General features: G+C 33.1%; 1 protein-coding gene and 1 long non-coding RNA gene across 3 annotated transcripts; one reads left to right on the top strand and one right to left on the bottom strand.

The window, feature by feature from the left end:
* The first annotated feature begins 1509 nt into the window (after window positions 1–1509).
* Window positions 1510–2550, top strand: LOC107921854 (uncharacterized). The gene is made up of 2 exons (XR_001691115.2): window positions 1510–1738; window positions 2063–2550. It is a non-coding gene; the product is annotated as an uncharacterized lncRNA (long non-coding RNA).
* Window positions 2551–4195: 1645 nt separating this feature from the next.
* LOC107922015 (alpha-glucan water dikinase, chloroplastic) lies at window positions 4196–18509 on the bottom strand. Of its 2 annotated transcripts, none has more exons than XM_016851840.2 (34): window positions 18282–18509; window positions 17725–18050; window positions 16226–16267; window positions 15977–16086; window positions 15768–15846; window positions 15593–15684; window positions 15341–15494; window positions 14455–14676; window positions 13951–14292; window positions 13759–13866; window positions 13563–13661; window positions 13282–13422; window positions 13069–13157; window positions 12375–12509; window positions 12127–12289; window positions 11953–12042; window positions 11697–11882; window positions 11373–11435; window positions 11232–11294; window positions 11071–11130; window positions 10833–10985; window positions 10606–10689; window positions 9713–9889; window positions 9494–9600; window positions 9107–9320; window positions 8924–9027; window positions 8656–8788; window positions 8355–8480; window positions 6876–6986; window positions 6448–6546; window positions 5537–5710; window positions 5349–5441; window positions 5069–5184; window positions 4196–4620 (listed from the first exon to the last, which is right to left on the bottom strand). In XM_016851840.2, exons 2-34 carry the CDS (start codon window positions 18004–18006, stop codon window positions 4416–4418), a joined length of 4416 nt encoding a protein of 1471 aa, XP_016707329.2. In that variant the 5' UTR covers window positions 18007–18050; window positions 18282–18509; the 3' UTR covers window positions 4196–4415. The 2 variants fall into 2 exon arrangements, with proteins under 2 accessions (XP_016707329.2, XP_040943313.1); XM_041087379.1 differs by having other exon boundaries at window positions 17725–18109; window positions 18282–18484.
* Window positions 18510–20419: the final 1910 nt, after the last annotated feature.

Below are 20419 nucleotides of genomic sequence, written 5' to 3'. Positions count from 1 at the left end.
TTGGATTAGATGAGAAAAGCAAGACCCAGTAAGTTAGGGCTCGATTTCAAAATATCCCAAATATCGAATATTGCCTTTATTCATTCGTTAGAAAAAAATCCTCGTTTCGAGAAAACAATATGTCATATCCAATGTGTTAGGACACCACGTATTGAATTCTCGAGAATGAGCTTTTTATTGGCGTTTTGATTAAAGGAAAATCTCGATCATTTAGATTCAACGAAGAAATTTGGAACCCAATACGTTAGGGCTCAATTCTTTCGAAGGTTCCAAATACCGAACTTTACTTTATCTTGAAGATTTTTGAATAAATTGGTTTTGATACTTAAATAATATTAAACGTAATCTTTTAAACAAATAAAGTGAGATGGATTGATGATGCAAAATAATAATTCGTAAGATAAAGTGTACCCTAATGAATACAAATAACCTTTCAACGTAATACTTACATACACAAGCAATAATCCCATATAATATCCATACCAATATTAACAATTAAAGGCTAAACGACGTGGAAAATTAGTCTCGAATGAAACATCATGCACACTAATTCAAAAGCATAACAAAGAAAAGAATTGAAAATTGTATAAATAAAAGAATTCAAACGAAATACACAAAGGTTTGAAATATAAAATATCAATGAAAATAAGTAAAACGTGAATGAATTTGACTGTCAATATTATAAAAATTTATAAGATAATATACATAAGTTAATTGAAATAAATAACAGAACGAAAAGCTTCATACAATAGTATATATGGCAATATAAAAAGAGTTTAAATGAGCAAAATATATAATAGAGTATTTAAAAAGAAATCCATATTATGAAATAGAAAAAAAATATGTATATGTATAGTAATATGAAATTAAATATATATTGCGTATACATACAACAAAATAATTTAGTATAAATGGTGCATATATATACATATGAAATAGTATTACACAAAAATATTATTGACATTTAAAACATGAAAGTATATACATAAAAACTAAAAATGTATCATGAAAATAAAATTATTAAAAATAGATAGATAATATTAGATTAACGTAAAAAACATACTAGTATATTAGATATAAAAAAATTACGTATATATAAAAAAGTGAACATATGAACTAATATAATAGTAATACCAATAATAACAAAGGTAATAATAATTAACTAAGCAATTTTATAGCAATAATAACAAAATAGAGGACTAAATTGGTATTAAAACAGTGATTCAGGAAAAAAATCTAAAAATAGATAAAAGGAAAGGAAATTAGAAGGCAAAATGAAGCCTGTGCATTACATGAGGGATTAAATGGGAAATATTCCCCGCCCTTCAAAACGCATATTGGCAGAAGGGACCAAAATGAAACAACAGTGACATATCAGGCAAAATCTAAAAAAAATAAAAAGACTGATTTGGATGCGCTTTAAAGGCGAGGGACTAAGCGCCAAAATATACCACCAGTGGCCAAAACGCGTGGATCTAGCTGGTTCGGGTCGGGTTGGACGTGCGGGTATGCAAATACGACGCCGTTTTGGTGGCCACTGATTCAGGCCCCAAACGACACCGTTTCAACACCCCAAAAGAACCAATTTTAAAACCCTAAACAAGGTTATTCGGCCACTTAAAAAAAACAGAAAAAACTTTGCCTTTCCCCTCTCCTTTTGCGCCGTTCTCAGGCTAAAATCGTGCCTAGCCTCTCTGGTATCCACGAAACCGATGAGAACGACGACAGGGTCACCGAGGTAAGTACTTCCTTTCCCTCTTATTATATGTATATGCTTATGTATAGGGCTAACAGCAAAACAGAAAAAAGAAAAGGCAAAGAAAAAGGAACCCAATCGAGAAAAGAGAAAAAGAAAACCTTCCTTGTGTATTGATTTCGTTTTTCTCCTACAATATGCGTGTCCTCCACAGATTCTGAAAAATGGGTTTTTATATAGCCGAAAAAAAAATTACAAAATAGAGATATATTTTTTGCTCTGTTCTTTTTTTTTCTATTATTTTTTGCTAGCCTATTTGCTCTGCTGTTGTTCTCTTCCTGCTTTTCTTGCTGCGTGTTTTTGCAGGTGCAACCATCGTACGGAAGAGGTCGTTCGTATGGTGACGTGGAAAGGGCCAGAGGCACGCGCGTGGTGGGCACGCGAGGAGGCATACGGCGCTGGGGCTGTGTGGAGGCAAGAGCGGCGCCCTAAGGTTTGCTGAAGTGTTTATGTTACGGGCCGAGTTTCTGTAAACGGTCTAGGGATTTGGGCCGTTCGGGGTAGAGTTGGCTTATTAAGCTTGAGTATTATTTGGGCTAGGGGTTTTGAGTTTGTAATATGGACTTGAACTTTATTATTTTTGGTTGGTTATTGTTTGCCTGGGCCCGGGCGAAAATTGGGCTCTACAAGTACTCCCCTTAAGGGATGCCAAAGATTTACCGTAGTATTTTTCATAGCTAGGAAATAAACAGTACTTGATGTTAAGAAACAACCAACCAAACAAAACTTGTAAGTCGATTGTTGCCCCTCCCGATCTATTGGCAATGAAATTCAAGCATCTTCTTCATCTTTAATATTTAAGCCTTCCATTTCCTTCTCCATCTTGTCTTCTCGCCAAAACTAACATAAAAAAAATTAAAAAAGACGAAACAAAACTTCAAAAAACTTCAAAAAAAAAAAAACAAGAATACCAAAAGACAAAATAAAACCAAACATGCTACCAAGAGCAAACAGAGTTTCTTTTTTAACCTCGCTAAAACTTAGCGCCCATTCAAATGGACCTACAAGACTAATATGTAACGGACAAAAATCAAGGAATCGTCAAATAATTTGGACTGAAAAGACATGTTATTTTTAATTTATTTCTCAATACAATTTTATTTTAAAAAATAAAGTTAATTGGAGCCAAACGTGACCTTTTCAAACAGTTAATTTTTGGAAATAATATAATTATTAATTTAATATCTTCAACTAAACTCTCAAATCTATATAACTATACATAAAAAGAGTGTCTATGGATATTGGCATAGTGACACCTTGGGGAAATGGATAATGGGCTAATTCCAGATTTGGTCCCTCACATTTTGTTGATTATGCAATTAGCATGATAAATTAAGTCCATACCTTTAATAGATTAATTTATTTGTTACTAAATTTAGACCAAAATAAGTTACATTTGCTCAGAATAATAAAATATTATGTTTGAATAAAATTTATTAATTATGTATAATGATAATAATTGAAAAACAATTTAATAATTTAAAACTATATTTATAATTTTAAAAATTAATAACTTGAAAAAAATTGTTTTTTATTAAATTTGTATAACTTTTTAACATTATTATCATTTATAAAAAGATGATCTTAACAACTAGAGATTTTAGGCACCAATAAAATAATTTCACATCAACTTTTAAAAATATAAAATTATCATTATACACTTCACCATATTTAGTATTTTCTCTAACTTAACTATAATTAAATTAGTAAAAAATTTAAAAAAATTTTAAAAAAATGAACATGTTTTCTTATTTTATAATTTTCAAATAACTTTTAGTTTTTTTTAATTGAATCATCCCAAATTCCAATTTCTAATGTTTTTCTAGGCTTTTTAATTTTTGATGACTGGGTTTCAGTTTTTCTATGTTCATCATTTTTATAATTTTTATCAGTTTTTTAGTGTTTAACTATTGATTTCAATATTTTCAAATTTCACTTTTGATTATATATTGTTCCTGCAAAAGGTTTCAACATGTTGGCACTCTCTTTCCCAAATTTTCTATTATTTTTAAGTAGTTTAATTAAAATTAAATTAAATAAGATATCATATATGATTGAGAGAATATAATATTTATGTCCTTAAAAATTAATAATAAAAATGATATATTTTAGGATAATTTTAATATTAAGTTAGGTAAAAATATTGTCAAGCAAGTAGTACGGGCAGATGATAAGGCTGTTTCTCGGCATCATACCTTGATTAAATAACTACAAATGAATGTGTTTAGGCCCACATGAACAAAACTTACATTTTGCTTCGACCAAAACTGTGACTCTCAGTCTAGCTCTCTCAATCCCAGTACTCCTCCCCCACTTAAGCTAATTTTTAATTTTAAAAATACTATAGAATCCAATATCTGAATAGAAAAAATTTATCTAATAGTCTTGTCAATTAAAAGAAAAGAAGTAAAAGGTCTAAATTTAAGAGTAGATAAAATAGGACCCCACAAAACATCTTCATATAATGTATGCATACACGTACAAACAAGTTTTTAGTTCTGCGGTTTAGATTATTTATTCTTTCTTTATGCATTTTGTTTTTATTTCATTTTCACCTCTTCTTCAGTGTTGTATGTTTTACTCATTTTACAACCTCGGCATAGGCAAAAAAACACTGCCCAAAGAATATAATTATGCTAAAATGAAACAAATGAGAGGATCACATCTGGGGTCTTGTCTGGACAACATACACCTTCCCATCTCTGATCACACCTTCTATGTCTTGTGGAGATCCATACAGTTCCTCTATGGCATTTCCTGCACCAGCAATGCTAGAAAGGATTGCTTGTTGAAACTTGCCATCGTTTATCAACGGGTCCGATGAGTAATCAACCACCACTTTCTCTTCTTTATCCATTGGCACACTGCACAAAAAAGATTGGTGTTATTAAGCGTACGTGCAAAAGTTTTTTTTTAAAAGAATTAGGTGAACTAGATCATATGAGAAGTAAATTTCTTTGTTAGACCGAATTGCAAAGGCCAAGAACAAGTGCTAGACTTTTAGATGCGCTAGTATTGGCCATCTGGAGATTCCTCTACGCTCTAGAAAAGCAGTTACTATATAAAAATCTAACCATGCCCCATGCATGAAAAACAATAAGGCAGATTGGACCCTGCTTCCTTCAGCCGTAAATGTTCACTTCATGAGCATCTCCGGAAGAATAAAATAATAGACATTGATCACTAACAATTCAGAAAGATGGAACAGTTTTCCATTAAAGGACAGTTCAGTCCCAACGAAAGGAAAAATCAAACACATCAAATAATAAGCACACTGCACGCTTTCTGCAAGGGAGTTTGGAAGGAGATTACCTGTCATAAAGGCCAGCACCTGCATAACCTTCTAGATCTTCACCATTAGAATCAGATCGGAAGATAATGGAACGCCTTATGAAGAGACCAATTGGTTTGCTTGGATATCCCAAAACCTGAAATATGTCGGAAATCATTAGTGGAGAATATGATTAGTTGCTTTGTGATCAAATATAATTTTTTCAATAATATGATGGTAAGGGAATTGTACTGATGGTTAATCTTATTCTGCATTACTTTGTTAATTGTACCCAGTACTAAATATGCAGGCATGTTTTACCTCAGGAGAGTTGAGATTGTTTTTCTTGCAAACAAAACTCAAAGCACGACCTGGATAAGCTCCAACAAGAGTTTCTCCAAGTCCCTTGACAACCTATGTCAAACAGAGATCAAATAATTCATTTTTCTTCCTCAAGGGGAAAAAATAACAAGAGATCATGATAGAAAATTGATAAATGTGATGCATACCTCAGCATAGATCTCTGAAGTGTCCCCTGACGATGGATTAGTAGTATGAATAACAAATGCGTAGTCAGCATTGATTACTTCCTGAACCAGGACAGCCATACAGAGGTAGTCGTGATCTAGTTTGACTTTCCTGGTGCTGAAATATGCTCTCTCGTTCCATTTTGAAGCCCATACCTAGATTGAAAGCATAAAACAAATATGTCAGTGCTATAGATCAAAATGGAAATCTGTGACTACAAGCCAGCAAAGCAATTAAATTAAGAACTATGTGAATAGAAGGAACAAATTTTAAAAGACCTAGTTACAGGTAAAAAGTTAACGTGGCTGAATGCTAAAAAAACGTAGTGTATGGATCACAGAATTTTAAGAAAAGGAAATTGGAGAAAAAAAACTGAAATGCAGAGAAAGACAAAAGGCATCCTTCTCCTGTTTGGATGCAAGTAAAACGTAAAGAACAATGACATTGCTCATTGTGAACCTACAATTGCATGTAGAGGAGTATGATTACAGATAAAAAACTATTCGAATGAAATGGCATGTTGTAGAATCAAAATTTACCCTATGTCAGGATCAAAGTAAAGGGAAGGAAAACAAGAACCTTTCTCTCGTTTGGATAAGTTATTTTATTTAAACACGGGAAAGTAAAGAAAGTTGAGAAAGTAAAGAAAGTTGAGTATCCATTACTTTCCCTTGAAAAGAAAATTGGATGTGAAACATACTTTTTGTCCTTCTAATCTTTTATAAATTGTTTATAAAAAGGATGTAATTGGAAAAAAAATCATGACGTATTGTTTTCTTTCCTTTCCATAACATTCCTCCCTTTACATTTTTCCTTTCTTTTCCTTTATAATTGTTTATCTAAACATGGTGTTAGAGGCATAAGCTCTTTCTTTGCAGAAAAAATGGTATACCTTCTTTATAGCAGTCCATGCTTGCTCCCACCTCTGCTCACCTTCATCTCCAGGCCAAGGCATGCCAGAAGTCAGCATCTTGGTCTTCAGCTCTTGCACCTGAAGATAAATGAGAAATTGAAATAAATCTGATCAAATGCCTGTGAAAGAGATCTCCTAGCCAGAAGTGCAATCATTTTCTTAGATACAATAAACTTAGGGAGGCAAAAAATTATTGAGAAAATTCAGATTCACATGGAGATACAACCGTAGGAGAATGCAGAAGGGAAATTTTTCTTGGGCAAAGGATTTGGACAATCAAAAACTTCTCATCCAGAGAACAACTCAACAAAATATTGTTTCAAGCTGGTGATGCTATGATTGCTATCAAATAAGCATTGAAATCTTAGCAGAAGAAACATCTCAAGTTCAACTAGTAAAATACATACCAATTGGGATGGTGCCCTCAGCTGCAGAACCGTCTGACGGATTTCCTCAAGTGCACCAAAGTCTCCTTCTCCTAACTTCTTCTTCAAAATTTGCAACTTTTGATCCACTTCCTAAGAATTTAATATTATTAAAATAAAATTATTGAACATAATGTATAATCATATTAATGTAAATTATTACAGAATATATAATTTAAATTGTATTGACGAGTATTATTTTAATGCAGTTTATGATTCTATTAATGCATAGAATTTTATGATTCTATTAAAAAAAAATTAAAGAACAATAAAGGGCAGTTTATGATTCTATTAATGCATAGAATTTTTTTTTTCTGATACTCTGGAAGAGAAGGGTGTGCCTCAAGATTCAAACCTTGGGTGTGGGTCACAACACCTATTGAATATATGTTTTACAGTTATAACTGGAATTATTACATAACTCTATTTAAAATTTTATGTAATTATTAATTATTAATATTAATTGGGCTAATATTTTACAATATTAATGATGGTACTTAATAGTAATATTAATTAATAAGTTATTAAAATTATATTTTATATATTAACTAATATTATAAAATTTTAACTTAAAATTATATTAGATTTTGAATATAATATATTTTCAGGTAATTTATCATCATTATTTTTATATTTATCATCATTCTTTTACTAAAACAAAATTATATACTGTGTAACTACTAAATTTTGAATTAATTATTTTATATTAAATTTATTATTTTATTTATAAAGTAATTGTTTTTGTTTATTTTTTTATTATGAAGATATATATAATATAATTTGGTACAAAAAGGGCTAAATACCAAAAGGGAAACTTGCAGTTGCAAGTGCTGGAATTTAAACCTCTGTACTAAAAGATGCGGGTAAACCACTCTACTACTCATTTTTGTATATGATATTATATTAATATGTAAATACTAAACATGTCCAAGGTTTGAACCTTATAGGGGTCGTTCCGGGCATTAAGAAGCTTTGTGACTGCCCAAGAAACGCCCAACTGTCTAGCACGGTCCAAGCTCGTGAGCCAACTCAAATTTTACACATAATGATCGGTCTCTCTTGAAAAGAACAAATATCTCAAAGATTTGTACAACCAATGGTAAAACGAACAGGACAAGGTTGAGCTTAAAAAAAAGCTATGACCAAAACCAGCCTGTTTTTACATTGGGTTTTTTTATACCCAAATTCATTTTTTGAACTTAATATTTTTGTTCAAACCTTCCTGAATATTGAGCTGAAAATGAAAACAAGTTTCCAACATTTTTAGAATATTTCATTTTCAGGAAGCAGCACAAACATGTTTCCAAAAAACTAAAAATGAAAAAAGAAATTGCTAAAAAGCTCTTAGATAACATTCCAAAATGGAAATATAACCCCCAAATGAAGTCACCGTAAACAAAAATGCATATATGTATGAGTTAAGAAAGCAGGGAGATGGTTAAAGTTCAGAATTAGTCTAACCTTGTTTGCTTCATCTGCAAGAACCTTCTCAAATACTCCAAATGGAAGGGCAACTGATGTGGGAATCCCAACCCAAGATGGCACTTTTCCTTTTAGATATGAGATGTTGCGTGATTTAGCACCAACCTAGGACAGAAAAATGTCCCCATGCATAAATTAGATGTGCACCATTCATAAACATAGTTCAGGAACACACAGAAGCTTAAAAAATTCTATACTCAATCTCATTGTAACTCAGTAGGTTAAGAAAGAACAAAGTAAAGTTTTGGAGATAAAAAGAGTAAGATTTTGCAAGCCTAACCATTTCAGGTGTAAACTCCTCTGCTGATATGGCGTATTTACCAACAAACTGCTTTCTGACCAAAGTGACAGATGGACCATCTCCCTTCAAGTTGCTTGAACTTGAATCAACTAGCTCACCTTCCTTCACCTCACTTGAATAATGCATGAAAAAAGGAGCAAGATTCAAATTAGCTTTGCTAGTATAAAAACAAGAGGTTTGTTTAACTTCACGTCATGGTTTCATGATACGTTAGACAAATTCAGAATTAAGTTAGAGATAGCAGTACCTATAAACTACATCTGCAGATGAAGGTTTTAGGCGCAACAGTTTCCCTTTTTTTGCTTGTAGGTCAGCCAGAATATTAGGATCAAAACAAGTAGCAAAGCAAACCTGCAGTTGGTATTATATCCATCTTAAACGCACAATAAATTATCAGCTACAAAGAAATCTCAAAGCACCAGGTAATCACCTTGCAATTTCTTGCTCGGACAGAAACATGTGACAAAACATCTGGCATGTCAGGGGTCAACACAGCAATCGTACCATCCGGAATTTCTTCCTCTCCCTTTACACTTTTTGCCACTAAAATAGTAGGTCGATCATAAGATTTATTCTGCACAGAAAGCAGCTCGTCCACAACTTCAACATATCCAACAACCTCAACTGGACTGATAACCTGCCAACTGTTGCAGGACAGAAAAGTTGCATTAGTAAGTTCCAATAAGTGACAGAATCATGTCTTAATTCCATGAAAAAATCTTCTTAAATGATTAAGCCTAGGTATAGTAGCATAAAATTTGTTTCACTGCCAATATATTCTAATAATGAGTCAGCAGACAAATGATTATATACCAACCTGCCAAGATGAGCAGTCTCTCGAAGAACAGGATCAAGTCTGTTAATTAGAGAGGATAAAGTTGCAGCTGATCCAGCACGGATAATTTCTTCTGTGAATATGTTGATCTAGAAGAAAATTCAACGAATATGCTTTATCTTTCTATTTTATAATGAGATCAACATCTAGTAACAGCATAAAAATTTACGGTGACCAAATTCGAGATCTATAATAACATACAGCCCACTGGTCTACTCCAAGCAATGAGCCAAGATATTCTGCTGATGGTTGCAAAATACGCTGGTACGTCTCAGCTTTGCTAGCCAGTGCAAGGCGAGTTCTCTCTAGTACTGATTTTGCATACAATGCCCAGTGAGCACTTTTACTCTTGCACATGCTTATGGAATGGTGCCATCCCTGCATACGTTATGAAGTCGAAGTTATCATCCATGATTTAAACGTCACAGAGACATCTCTGAGATTACATTCCATAAAGAAAAAGTTTCATGGTGTTCTTTAACGTTATCTTTCTGCAAAGTACATAAGTAAGCAATCCATGCACATAAATATGGTAGTAATTAATTTTTTCATGGTGCGGCTAACCATTAGTGCTGGAAGAGGGAAGATTGGCTTAGTGAATCAGTATCTATCTGGCACTGTGTTAAAGTGGAGTGAAATATTCAAGTTTTTAAGGCTTCAAGCAATGGACTGTCAAACCATTCCACAGAAGAACTACATGAAAGAATTCCAACCAGTATATACAATGTTTAACAATCTTGGCAAGCTTCTTTTCTTCAATACTATTTCAATATGCTCTCTTCCAAATCTCCTGAACTTGCAAAAGGGGACTATTGTAGCTATTGAACTCTACAAAGCAACCTAGCACTAGAAAAAGAGTGGTTATCGTGTAACATATACTTTTACCAAAAGTTAAGCTTGAAGTCTAACTTCAAAGCTACAAGGATCCTTTCATCTGCTATCACAAATTGAAATACATTTTGATAGAATCTTTGGCACAGATGAGTAAATGTTGTCAGCAATCAGATCTGCCCCCAAAAAGTTTTAATTTTAGAATCTATTGATGCCCTTAAGAAATAAGAACACAACCATAGCTCTGTATGACAGTAATTTACCTTCAAACAATAGACCAGATCCTCATTGTCATCTGAAGAAAGCGCAAGGTTTTCTAGAACAAGAGTGATGAAATGCATGATTTTCTGCACAATGCACAAGAAGCCATGAAATAAATATACAAAGATCATCCACTATGCCATGAAATAAATATACAAATCCGGGAACAGCATTGCAAAGAAATACTAAATGTAAGATACATAGGATGTGGGGAAGATGAAGGATTTACCTCTGGTCTAGCATTATTCAGCTCCTCATAACCTCTTTCAATAGCTGTCCTAACAGTAGAGTCAAGGGCAATGTCTAAAAACAATAGATCTTTTAGACGGCCAGTAGACTTGAGCAACAGTGGTCTAAGCTCTTGACGAGCCTCAAGCAAGCCCTGTGAAAGGAGGGGTTGAAAATCAGTCTATCCGAGGAAACAAATGGGAACAATGATTATACATTTCCGATCAAATGTTACATACCTCAAGCAAGGCTTCTACATTTCTGTCTTCAATGTGTTCAAGAACAAATCGAAGCAAGTCCTGTTATGAGTGTATCTTAAATATTTGATAAACATTTTCAGGGAAAAAATTAAAATAAAATAGAACATTTGAAATAAAACTGAAGCTAAAGTTAAACATACTGGAAATCCTGATGGCAAGCCAGGTATAGGATTTATTTGCACCCCAACCATGAAACCTTGACCCTGAACACAAAGAAAGCTCCTGTAAAAGGCTGACAATAATACTTCATCTGGGAAATTTCACTTTACTTCTAATATTACCTCCGCTCTGTAGCCCATGCAATTAGAAATAGCAGACTCAAGATCTGCACCAGAGTGAACCGCCTATGCATAAATGATAATTAGAGAGAAACTATCAACAAAATGCAACCTCATATATAAGCCAATGGGAAGAAATTGAATAAAATTAATCCAGCATAATGGAAAGCAGAAGAAACATAATGAGAAAAAAGTACAGCTAAGGAACAGAATGATAGTCTTTAGAAGTGAATGGATGCCTACAAGAATATCCCATTCACACAATAAGGTGCCAATGAAAAAAGGAAAACTATAATGAATACAACCATAAAGGTTTAAGCAACAGACCTTCAAGGTTCTCATATAATGTCCAAGATCACGCAAAAGACCATCCTTCTGATCTCTCTTAAAACTTGGTTCAGAATGGATAGCACGATCATAACTTAAGAGGCGCTCCTTTGTTATTCCATTCTCATTTAGGGTCTTCCAGTAGACACTGATGTCAAAGTCACTTTTAATATAATCAATCAATGCCTGCAAGCATATGTTCTGTTAGCTGATGGAAACTAAAAAAGAATTTTCACTGAATTCACGTATCTGATACCTGACAGATTATAACATCATCGGGACTGGTATTATTATGTAACTTCTGGTGCCATTCCTCCATCATTCCTCCCTTGCAATCGTTGTTTCTCTGGGATAGAATGAGAACAGTTAGTTCAAGTAAAAATAAAACAAGAAAACCAGAAAAGATAGGAACATGTTCTTCAAGATTGACCTGGATGACCAGTATTTCATCCCTAATTCTTTGTCCCACATCCCCTTCGCCTCCACGACCAACGGTAGACATAATCATGCGCAAAAGCTCCCGATGCTGTGGATGAGTGGTGTAAATACTCTGTAGCAAGTCAGTCAGTCTATCCTGTGCCTTACTTATCTCGCTGCACAAAACAAAAATAACAATTACATTTGCATTCACATGATCATCATGCACAGCATAAAATTTGTAATTAATTTAAAGCATACCGTGGTTTCACATTGTAGTTTTTGTTCCATATGAGCTGCCTTGTAGCCATAAACCTCATCCACACCAATATCCCAGCAAGACCCAATTCACCGATATTTTTAGCTTGGTCCATTAAGTCTGACGCTATATTAAACCTGAAAAAGGGACACAGCAAGACTTACTACTTGAAGAACAGTGGAAAACTGAACATAAAACTATTAAGGTCTCATTTCAAGTAAAATATGAGTATAATGAGAGAAATTCAAAGATTTTAGGACTTGACTAAACTGATGAGTGAAATTTCAACCTCCAGTCACACATGGAACCATATCAAGACAAGTGGGAGCCAAAAGAAACACAACAGCGGCTTGTGTGTGCTTGAGAGAAAAAAGGCAAGATTTAAAGAGCTCTACCATGTTCAAGGACAGAAGGCATTAAAATGTGATTACTTGATTTGAGTAAAAAACTTTATCTATAAATAATATACCCATAATATGGACAGATTATCTGCATTTTCTAGGAAAGAAGATACAACTCCAAACACAATGTTCTCATAAACTATCTCCCTTGTAGATTTCCAGAAGCTATAATGCAAATTATACTTGTATTGAATGCTATAAAGATAACTAAATTCCTAATAACCAACTCAGCAATATCATAAATGAGAAATAGTTGGTGATGAAATTGAAGTCCAAGTCCCAGAAGTTCACTGACCGGTGCATAAAAGACTTTTGCGCCTCACTCTCCAGTGCAGCTATTCTATCCAGTAAAACCTTTGAAGTACCTTTGCCATCACCAGCATCCTTGTTTTCACAAGAAAACTCCAGTTAATCATATGAGAAGGCACTTCAAACTGAAAATAACTGATAACATATTCAAAACATGTAGATGGACCCAAAAATTTCCTGGTCGAAATCAAGAAACAACCTTTTGAACTTGCTTGAATCTCTGGCTGAATTCTACATAGAAGTCAGAGCCATTATTTTTTATCCACTTCCCACCAGACAGAAGAACAAATGGCATCCCTTTAAAATTGCCATCCGCAATCTCCATCTCAATGCATTGCACCTAAATAAGATTTCAGGATATAAATATGGGGACAGTCTTTAACCTTATTATATTTTAAATCACAGAAAATCCAATTTATGTGCATCATTGGACTTCAGTCCTAAGGCACGCATGACAAGATTGAAATCTACTTAGTGAACCTGTTTAGGAAGATCACCAGAAGTGCTTGTTGAAAATTTTGATTCAGCAGCCTTTTCTAAAGAAACTGAACCAGGAGGGAGAACAGCAGGTGGTGGTGCCTGAAAATGGTTCACATAAACTAGTCTCAAATTTTTCTGAATTAAATCCCAAAGTTCAATGTCTTGTTAAGGATCGTTATAGTTTAAGGAATCTTACCAGCCACTCTCCATCTTTTTCAGATAGAGCCCAGTGAAGGGTAAGAGGTTCTTCCAAATCAGTAGCTAGGTGAATCTTTATCTTACCAGCAGGTTTGGTTACAAGTACCTGGAATATTTGGAAGTAGTCAAACTTCAAAAGTTTTTGCATGTGAAAGACAGAAGGCAGAATTAAAGAGACTTCTTATCTTACCAAAAGCTCCTTCTCACCAAGTTTGTAAATTTTCTTGTTCATAACAGGGCTGCCATCCAGCTCCTTTTCTTTAGCAAAAGGCTCAACAGCTGTCAATGGTTTTGGTTCAACTTCAACAGAGATACTTTCTTCTACCACTTTTACTGCATGCTTATTAAGAAGCTGCATCAAGTCCCTCTGCTTGCGCTGGATTCGTTCAGGACTAAAATATTTTTTGTTCTGCAGTTGCTTTGCCACTTTAGTCTTTATTTCTCCTTTGGTAATCTTCTTTCGGATTTCATCAAGAGATGCACCTTTCTCTAGTTCAGATTGCAACTCTTTCCTTGCTTCCTCAAATTCCCTCTAATATATTGAAACATTGCTTCAGTCAGTATTTAGTATGGCAAGACAGAGGTTCATTAACCTTCTGAAATAAAATGAGCAATCAAATAGTCCAATTTGCTTGAATAAAAAAGAGCTTGAAAAAAAAAACTCTTAAAGTCCAGAAGGAGAAGGGAAAATTACAAGCTGTTGCTCCGGTGAATAATTCGGCTTCCCTGCTTTCTCCCATCTTATATAGGCTTGTATTTGGACAAGATCATCAGGTATCTTGTTATTTTCTTCATTAATAGCAGTCTCCTTATATTCTTGTCCACTTTTTTTTGTTATTTTTGACCGGATGTCGTCCACAGAAGCACCCTTGGATATTTCCTCCAATATCTCTGCACGAGCTGCTTCATATTCCTCCTATGGCAAAGGAAAGTTCTTTGAGACAAGTAAAGAGATATAAAACTGATAGTACTCTTTCATACTGCTTTGAAATTCAAAGGAAAAAAGAAGTCTATAATTCATGATTTACATATCTGCATTGATCAATGATAATCCTGCTTTTCTCTTAAGATGGCTCCACTAATTGAAAAGTCTAAAATGCAATTACAACAAGAACTTAGACTATTTCTTGAATTCTTAAGATATTGCAGCCAAAACTTTTTGTCACCAGTAGTGGGGCATGTCTTAAAATTTTATCTGATGCATAATAAATTGCTCCACTGTATAGAAACATTCTGTTAAAAGCACATCTCTGGAGCTGCTTATATTATGGCACACAAAGAAAAATTAGTTTTCTTTTTTTTGAAGAACGAAGAAAAATTCGTTTTAAGTATTAATTAATTCATGAAACATTGACGGTTAACTCTTAGGATAAATAAAGAAAAAGATAAAGCCTGAAACCTATTTCAATGGGCTAATTAATGAGGGAGCATGAAACTTATGGAAGAGGATATCAAAATTCAATAAATTCACTTCTAGCCAAAAGAAGCAAGAATAATGAAACAAGATGAAAGGACCAGAAAAAGAAGAACAAACTGAAATGCGGAAGTGAAACTGTATGGTTATTAAACTTATTACTTGCCTTTTCTTGCTCAGGGGTATACATCTGTTTACCCTTTCGCTCCCACCTTAAATACGCCTGAACCTGAACAAGATCCTCAGGAACTGAAATGTTTGAGACCAATGTCTTCCTCTGTGGTAACTTTACATGAAAGTTCTGACCATTATTCTTTATCCTGCAAATAGCAATACGGGGAGAGAAAACAGCATATTTATTTAAGTAGCCCTTCTAAATGCTATGAACTTAGTAAAAACAAAACCAACAGATACTTACCATTTATTTCGGGCTTCATCAAATATGAGAAACTCTATAGCTTGTATTTGAGGATCATCAATTTCTAACTTTAAATATGAACTGGAGCCAGACTACAAAAGCATCATGCAATATGTAGATAAATCTGTTAGGACGGGTCAAAACTAAATTTTTTGTGTCACTTTTCGGCACTAACCTTCACAAATGGAGTTCTTAGGGCTCTATTCTTGTGGTTTCTGGTCCCTTCCGGTTGACGTGAAGGAAGTACCCACTTGCTGTCAACAAAGAGAAAAAAAGAGCAGAGCTTTCTCAAACGGCCATATACTGAAACTCAATATCAGAACTTGAAAATCAAAATCAAATGTAAGGTTAACATAATCCATCAACCAGTAGAAGTGAACTTACTCATTGCTACCACGTATTGCACCCCAGTGCAAGAGCAAAGAGTCACTAGTATACATGACTCTAAAATTTACGTTTGTGATAGACCCTGAAGTAGGAGCACTAGCGTCAACCTGGTCAAGTAAAATGGGTGATTTTTTAGCCGGTATAAGACAGAAAGGAGCTTCAAATTCCAAGCTAAAGTCAATTAAACCAGCAGTCTATGAGAAGCATATAGCTTGGCAAAATTAGTTAGCACCAAGCTATAACTACCTGCAATTCAATATTCCCGTCGATGTTGAATTTTCCGAGATTCTGCAGCAAAATAAGAATTCTTCAAAAATTTTTGATAAACAATGCAACAAAATTCTGTGCCATACAAATATCATCAGAAGGAAATCAGATCAGATATAATCGGTTTTGTTTCAAACAAACACAAAAGAAATATGAATATTTGTTTATGTATCCCCACTCAAGAAAGGAACAAATACCATTTTATGAAAGGATATACAAGATAACAGGAAGCAAGATTCAGATGTCTGAGAACATTACAAAATGTACATTTATCCAATAAACCTCTTTTCAATGGATTGTAATACATGTTTTATGCAATTTATGCAAGTGCTTCTTCAAACCCAAAATAGGTTGCCACAAAGATATATTATAGCCGGTTTCTATCCTTTCATGCTCGAGTATAAGTTGTAGTAAATTGGTCTAAGAGTTCAACAGTTAAAGAGTGACCCAGAGAAAGAATCCCTTGCATAAATTTTGGGGAAAAAAGTCAACTCAATTTGATAGTGACCAAACTAGCATAATATGCACTTAGAACAATAGGCTAAAAATGAAACAAAAGCTAAACTGCAATGCAGTACATTCTCTTTTTCCTGGATAAGTGTATGTTTTATTTATCCAAAGATGCAGATTTAACTGCTACAGTGAAACAACCACCACTTGGATCATCATCCTTACTCCTATTACTACCAAAAATTCAGTATTTAGACCCCGTATTAAAATCATGCATGAGTTTTGGTTCAGATTTTATTCTGATTTAAATCCCACCATGTGTGTTATCTAGTTTTATTCCATTGCAAATCCAGATATATTATATTTCAATTGGATTGTACCTTTTAATAGTTAATTATGGTTATAACTATTCAGATACGCATTATTCATAATCATAATTGTGATTGTAATTATCTATATGTAGCAACGGTATCATTTATGTCAAAAAAAGAAAAGAAAAAAATAATCTTCTTAGCAAAACGAAGGAAAAAAAAAGTTCAAAATATGGCAGAAAATTTTGAAAAGCTCTAAACGATTTACAGCCATTTTTTTCAGCATTTTTTTAATATATAATTGAAAGATCATATCAAAATCCAAAAATGCAGAATACAACTATTGTTGTCAGAATATTCATTTTTAAAGGTAAAACAGGTACAGGAAGGATTAATCCCATTTGCTATATACTAGATTTATAGCACACCTGGGTGAAAAAAAGTATATAACAAATATATTTATTAAAAATTCATAAAAACTAATTCATATTTTGATTACAATAGTAACGTGAGTGGTGTTTTAGTTTGATTTATTATATAATAAAAGACAAAAGCACTCTCAAGGTAATTTAGTAATTTCGCAATTGAACCGGTGCTCCGTTGATGATTAATAAATAAATAAACCACCATAATCGCGTCAGTGTGTGTCGCAAAATTCTAAAATTAAGGGGGGAAAAAAAGCATAAGCAAAGCTGCAAGGCTAGAAAAGGCGTTTACCTCAGAAGCCGGATCGGTGGCTAACACGGCTTGAGGGATGAAGGCCAGAGGGCGTTGGCTCCCCATGGCTAATTTGTGCTTCCTCTTACTCAAACTGTTACCATAAAATTTAGTAGATATCTGATATTTGCGTGGCTGAGCTAGCGATTGATTCAGGGAAGCAGTGGCACACAAGGAATTTGAAGCGATGCCAGAAGAACCTTTTAGCTTGCTTTGATGCTCTAAAACCGTGGGACGGAGGAAATGCTGCTGTATCAAATTCTGGCCCACGCTATTACTCATCTTCCTTGTTAACACTTCGTATCCCTCAAGAACTTCGCCAGTTACTTGAAACAAATCCAATTAAAAATTTTAATAACGCTTCTTCCTTTTTTTTTTTTTTTTGCTGTATGAAAAACAAAAAAAAACATGCAAAAAAAAACAAACAGTATTACTATAATGATTCTAGTAGCATCATTTCCACATACTTGACGATCAATCATAGTAACCCAAAGAAAAAAAAATCCATAATTTCGTAAAAATGATGAGGCGTTGAGAGAAGGAATTAGTGAAAATACCTTGAAAGAGTCGAAAATCTGATGAGAGAATTTGAGAATATATGATTTGATTTCGAAGAACAATAAAATAGGAAATATTTTATCAATATTTATTTTTTTGTGATTAGCAAATGCGCTTAAGCTTTGAGTGAGTGAAAGCTATGAAAATTATGGAAAAAGAGGACCAGAGTTCCGTCAGTTGTGTATGCCAATTTATCATCAACGTTTGGCACGTGTCGGTTTGCTTGTAAGAAAACGTAGCAAAGTTCGGGATTGGGGTAGTCACGTGCGATATCGGGAAAAGGGCAGCCAAGGCGTGGGGTCCGTGAACAGTGTCGACTTTCGTCGACTTATGATATTTAAATTGTTAGTCGACAATTGCCCCTTGGTTTTCGATAGAATTTCGAGATTTACCCCTCCTACTTTTTTATATTTCTCAGATCTTTTTCATTTCTTATGGTTTTCCAAAATTAAATTGATTTTTTTAATATTAATATAGATATTTTTATTTAATATCAATATAAATATTAAAATAAAATTTATATTTAATCATATTCTAATGAGATGATGATGTGACGAATTTAATTGATTGATATGTTTTTTTAAACGATACTAACGAGCAAGTACCAACTTTAATAATAGAATCAAAATTTAGATACTCGGATCAATCAAAAAATTGTCTATCTACCTTAAACAAATTCAATAGTTTAGGTACCTCCTATTCGATTAGGCTTGTTGCTCTTGGGTTAAAGCCTACCGGGACTCTTTATGCAAAGTTCAGTTTTAGTCCATGTATTAAAAATAGCTCCAAATTAATCATTGTAAATTAAAATTTTATTCAAATTATGACATCATTAATTTTTCCATTAAATTGGTGATAATTTAGACAAAATATATCATATTCAACTGATTTACCTATGACTCAACTCAACCCATAAAAATAATCAACCATCCTAAAAAACATTCCATGTATCTTTGAACTATCATTTTTCTTCAATCGCGTCGTAGTTCAAAGATACATGCATGTGTATAGTTGAAGAAATTCTCAGACCAATTACGAAGTGACACGTGTCAAGTTGAAATTAACATAGGTGAAGCCAAATTTACCATGATAAAAAATGATGACATCATATTTGTGTTATAATTATTTTTCTCTAATTAATTTAAATTAATTAAGAGATAAATAATAAAATTTTATATTATCACTAATTAAAAAATAAAATAATTATGTTATAATATTAAATGATGATTTTATCTCTAATTAATTAAAATAATAATAGATAAATAATAAATAAAAAAGTTTAAGTTCTTGTAGAAAAATCAAATTAAGTAGGTAATGTCTATTAGAATTCTCTTTTATTCAAGCAATAGGCACTATAAAAAAGGGTCACCTAAGTCATTTTATACATTCACAAGTTTTGAAAAAGTCGAAGAACTTGAAGAAGTTCTAAAGAACATCACATCAGTTTTGAAGAAAAATCGTTTTATAATCCAGTTTAACCTTAGAAAGGGAGATAAAAGTAGTTTCCAAAGAAAACCACTTTCGGCCCAAATAAATTGAAAAGGAGGTCCAAATTTGTTTCAAGAGCAAGTCAATATGACCCTTAGAGTAATTTGCATCCATTCAAGACCAAGTCTAGACAATCTTAGGATCGAAGCCAAATTGAAAAGAAGAATCAAAGGAGAATTTCTTTGTATTCAAAAGATTTATTTAAGAAATTCCTAAAGATTATAATTTTTTTTTACAAAGTTATCAATAAATTTGACTCTAAATTTTTGAAGTCAACTTTTGACTTGAAAATTGTGTGTACAAATTTCTGGCATACCTAGTAGTTTAATCTCTCGAAAAGACAAAGTTTAAAGTTACAATCATCTCAAAGAAGATCATCATCAACAAACCAGCTTGCAAACTTGTTCAAGCTAATCTTACAGCTCATTCCTTTTTTAAATTCACGTTAGCATTTTAATTGGAATAGTTAAAGCTATTAATAATTTGGATTAATCATGTCATCCTAAAGTAGAGGACCAAATTATGTCAAATCAAAATATAAAATTTAATTTTCAGATCTAATCGTAGGAGAGAGATCAAAATTGTAATTTGATAATTATTTTATAAAAACTAAAGAAAGAGAAATAAAATAGTTGTACGTATGTCATCA

Source organism: Gossypium hirsutum, chromosome D01 (genome assembly GCF_007990345.1).
Source record: "Gossypium hirsutum isolate 1008001.06 chromosome D01, Gossypium_hirsutum_v2.1, whole genome shotgun sequence".
In the NCBI taxonomy this organism is placed as follows: Eukaryota; Viridiplantae; Streptophyta; class Magnoliopsida; order Malvales; family Malvaceae; genus Gossypium; species Gossypium hirsutum.
Note: the sequence above shows the minus strand (reverse complement) of the source record. Positions and strands in the feature narration are given on the sequence as shown.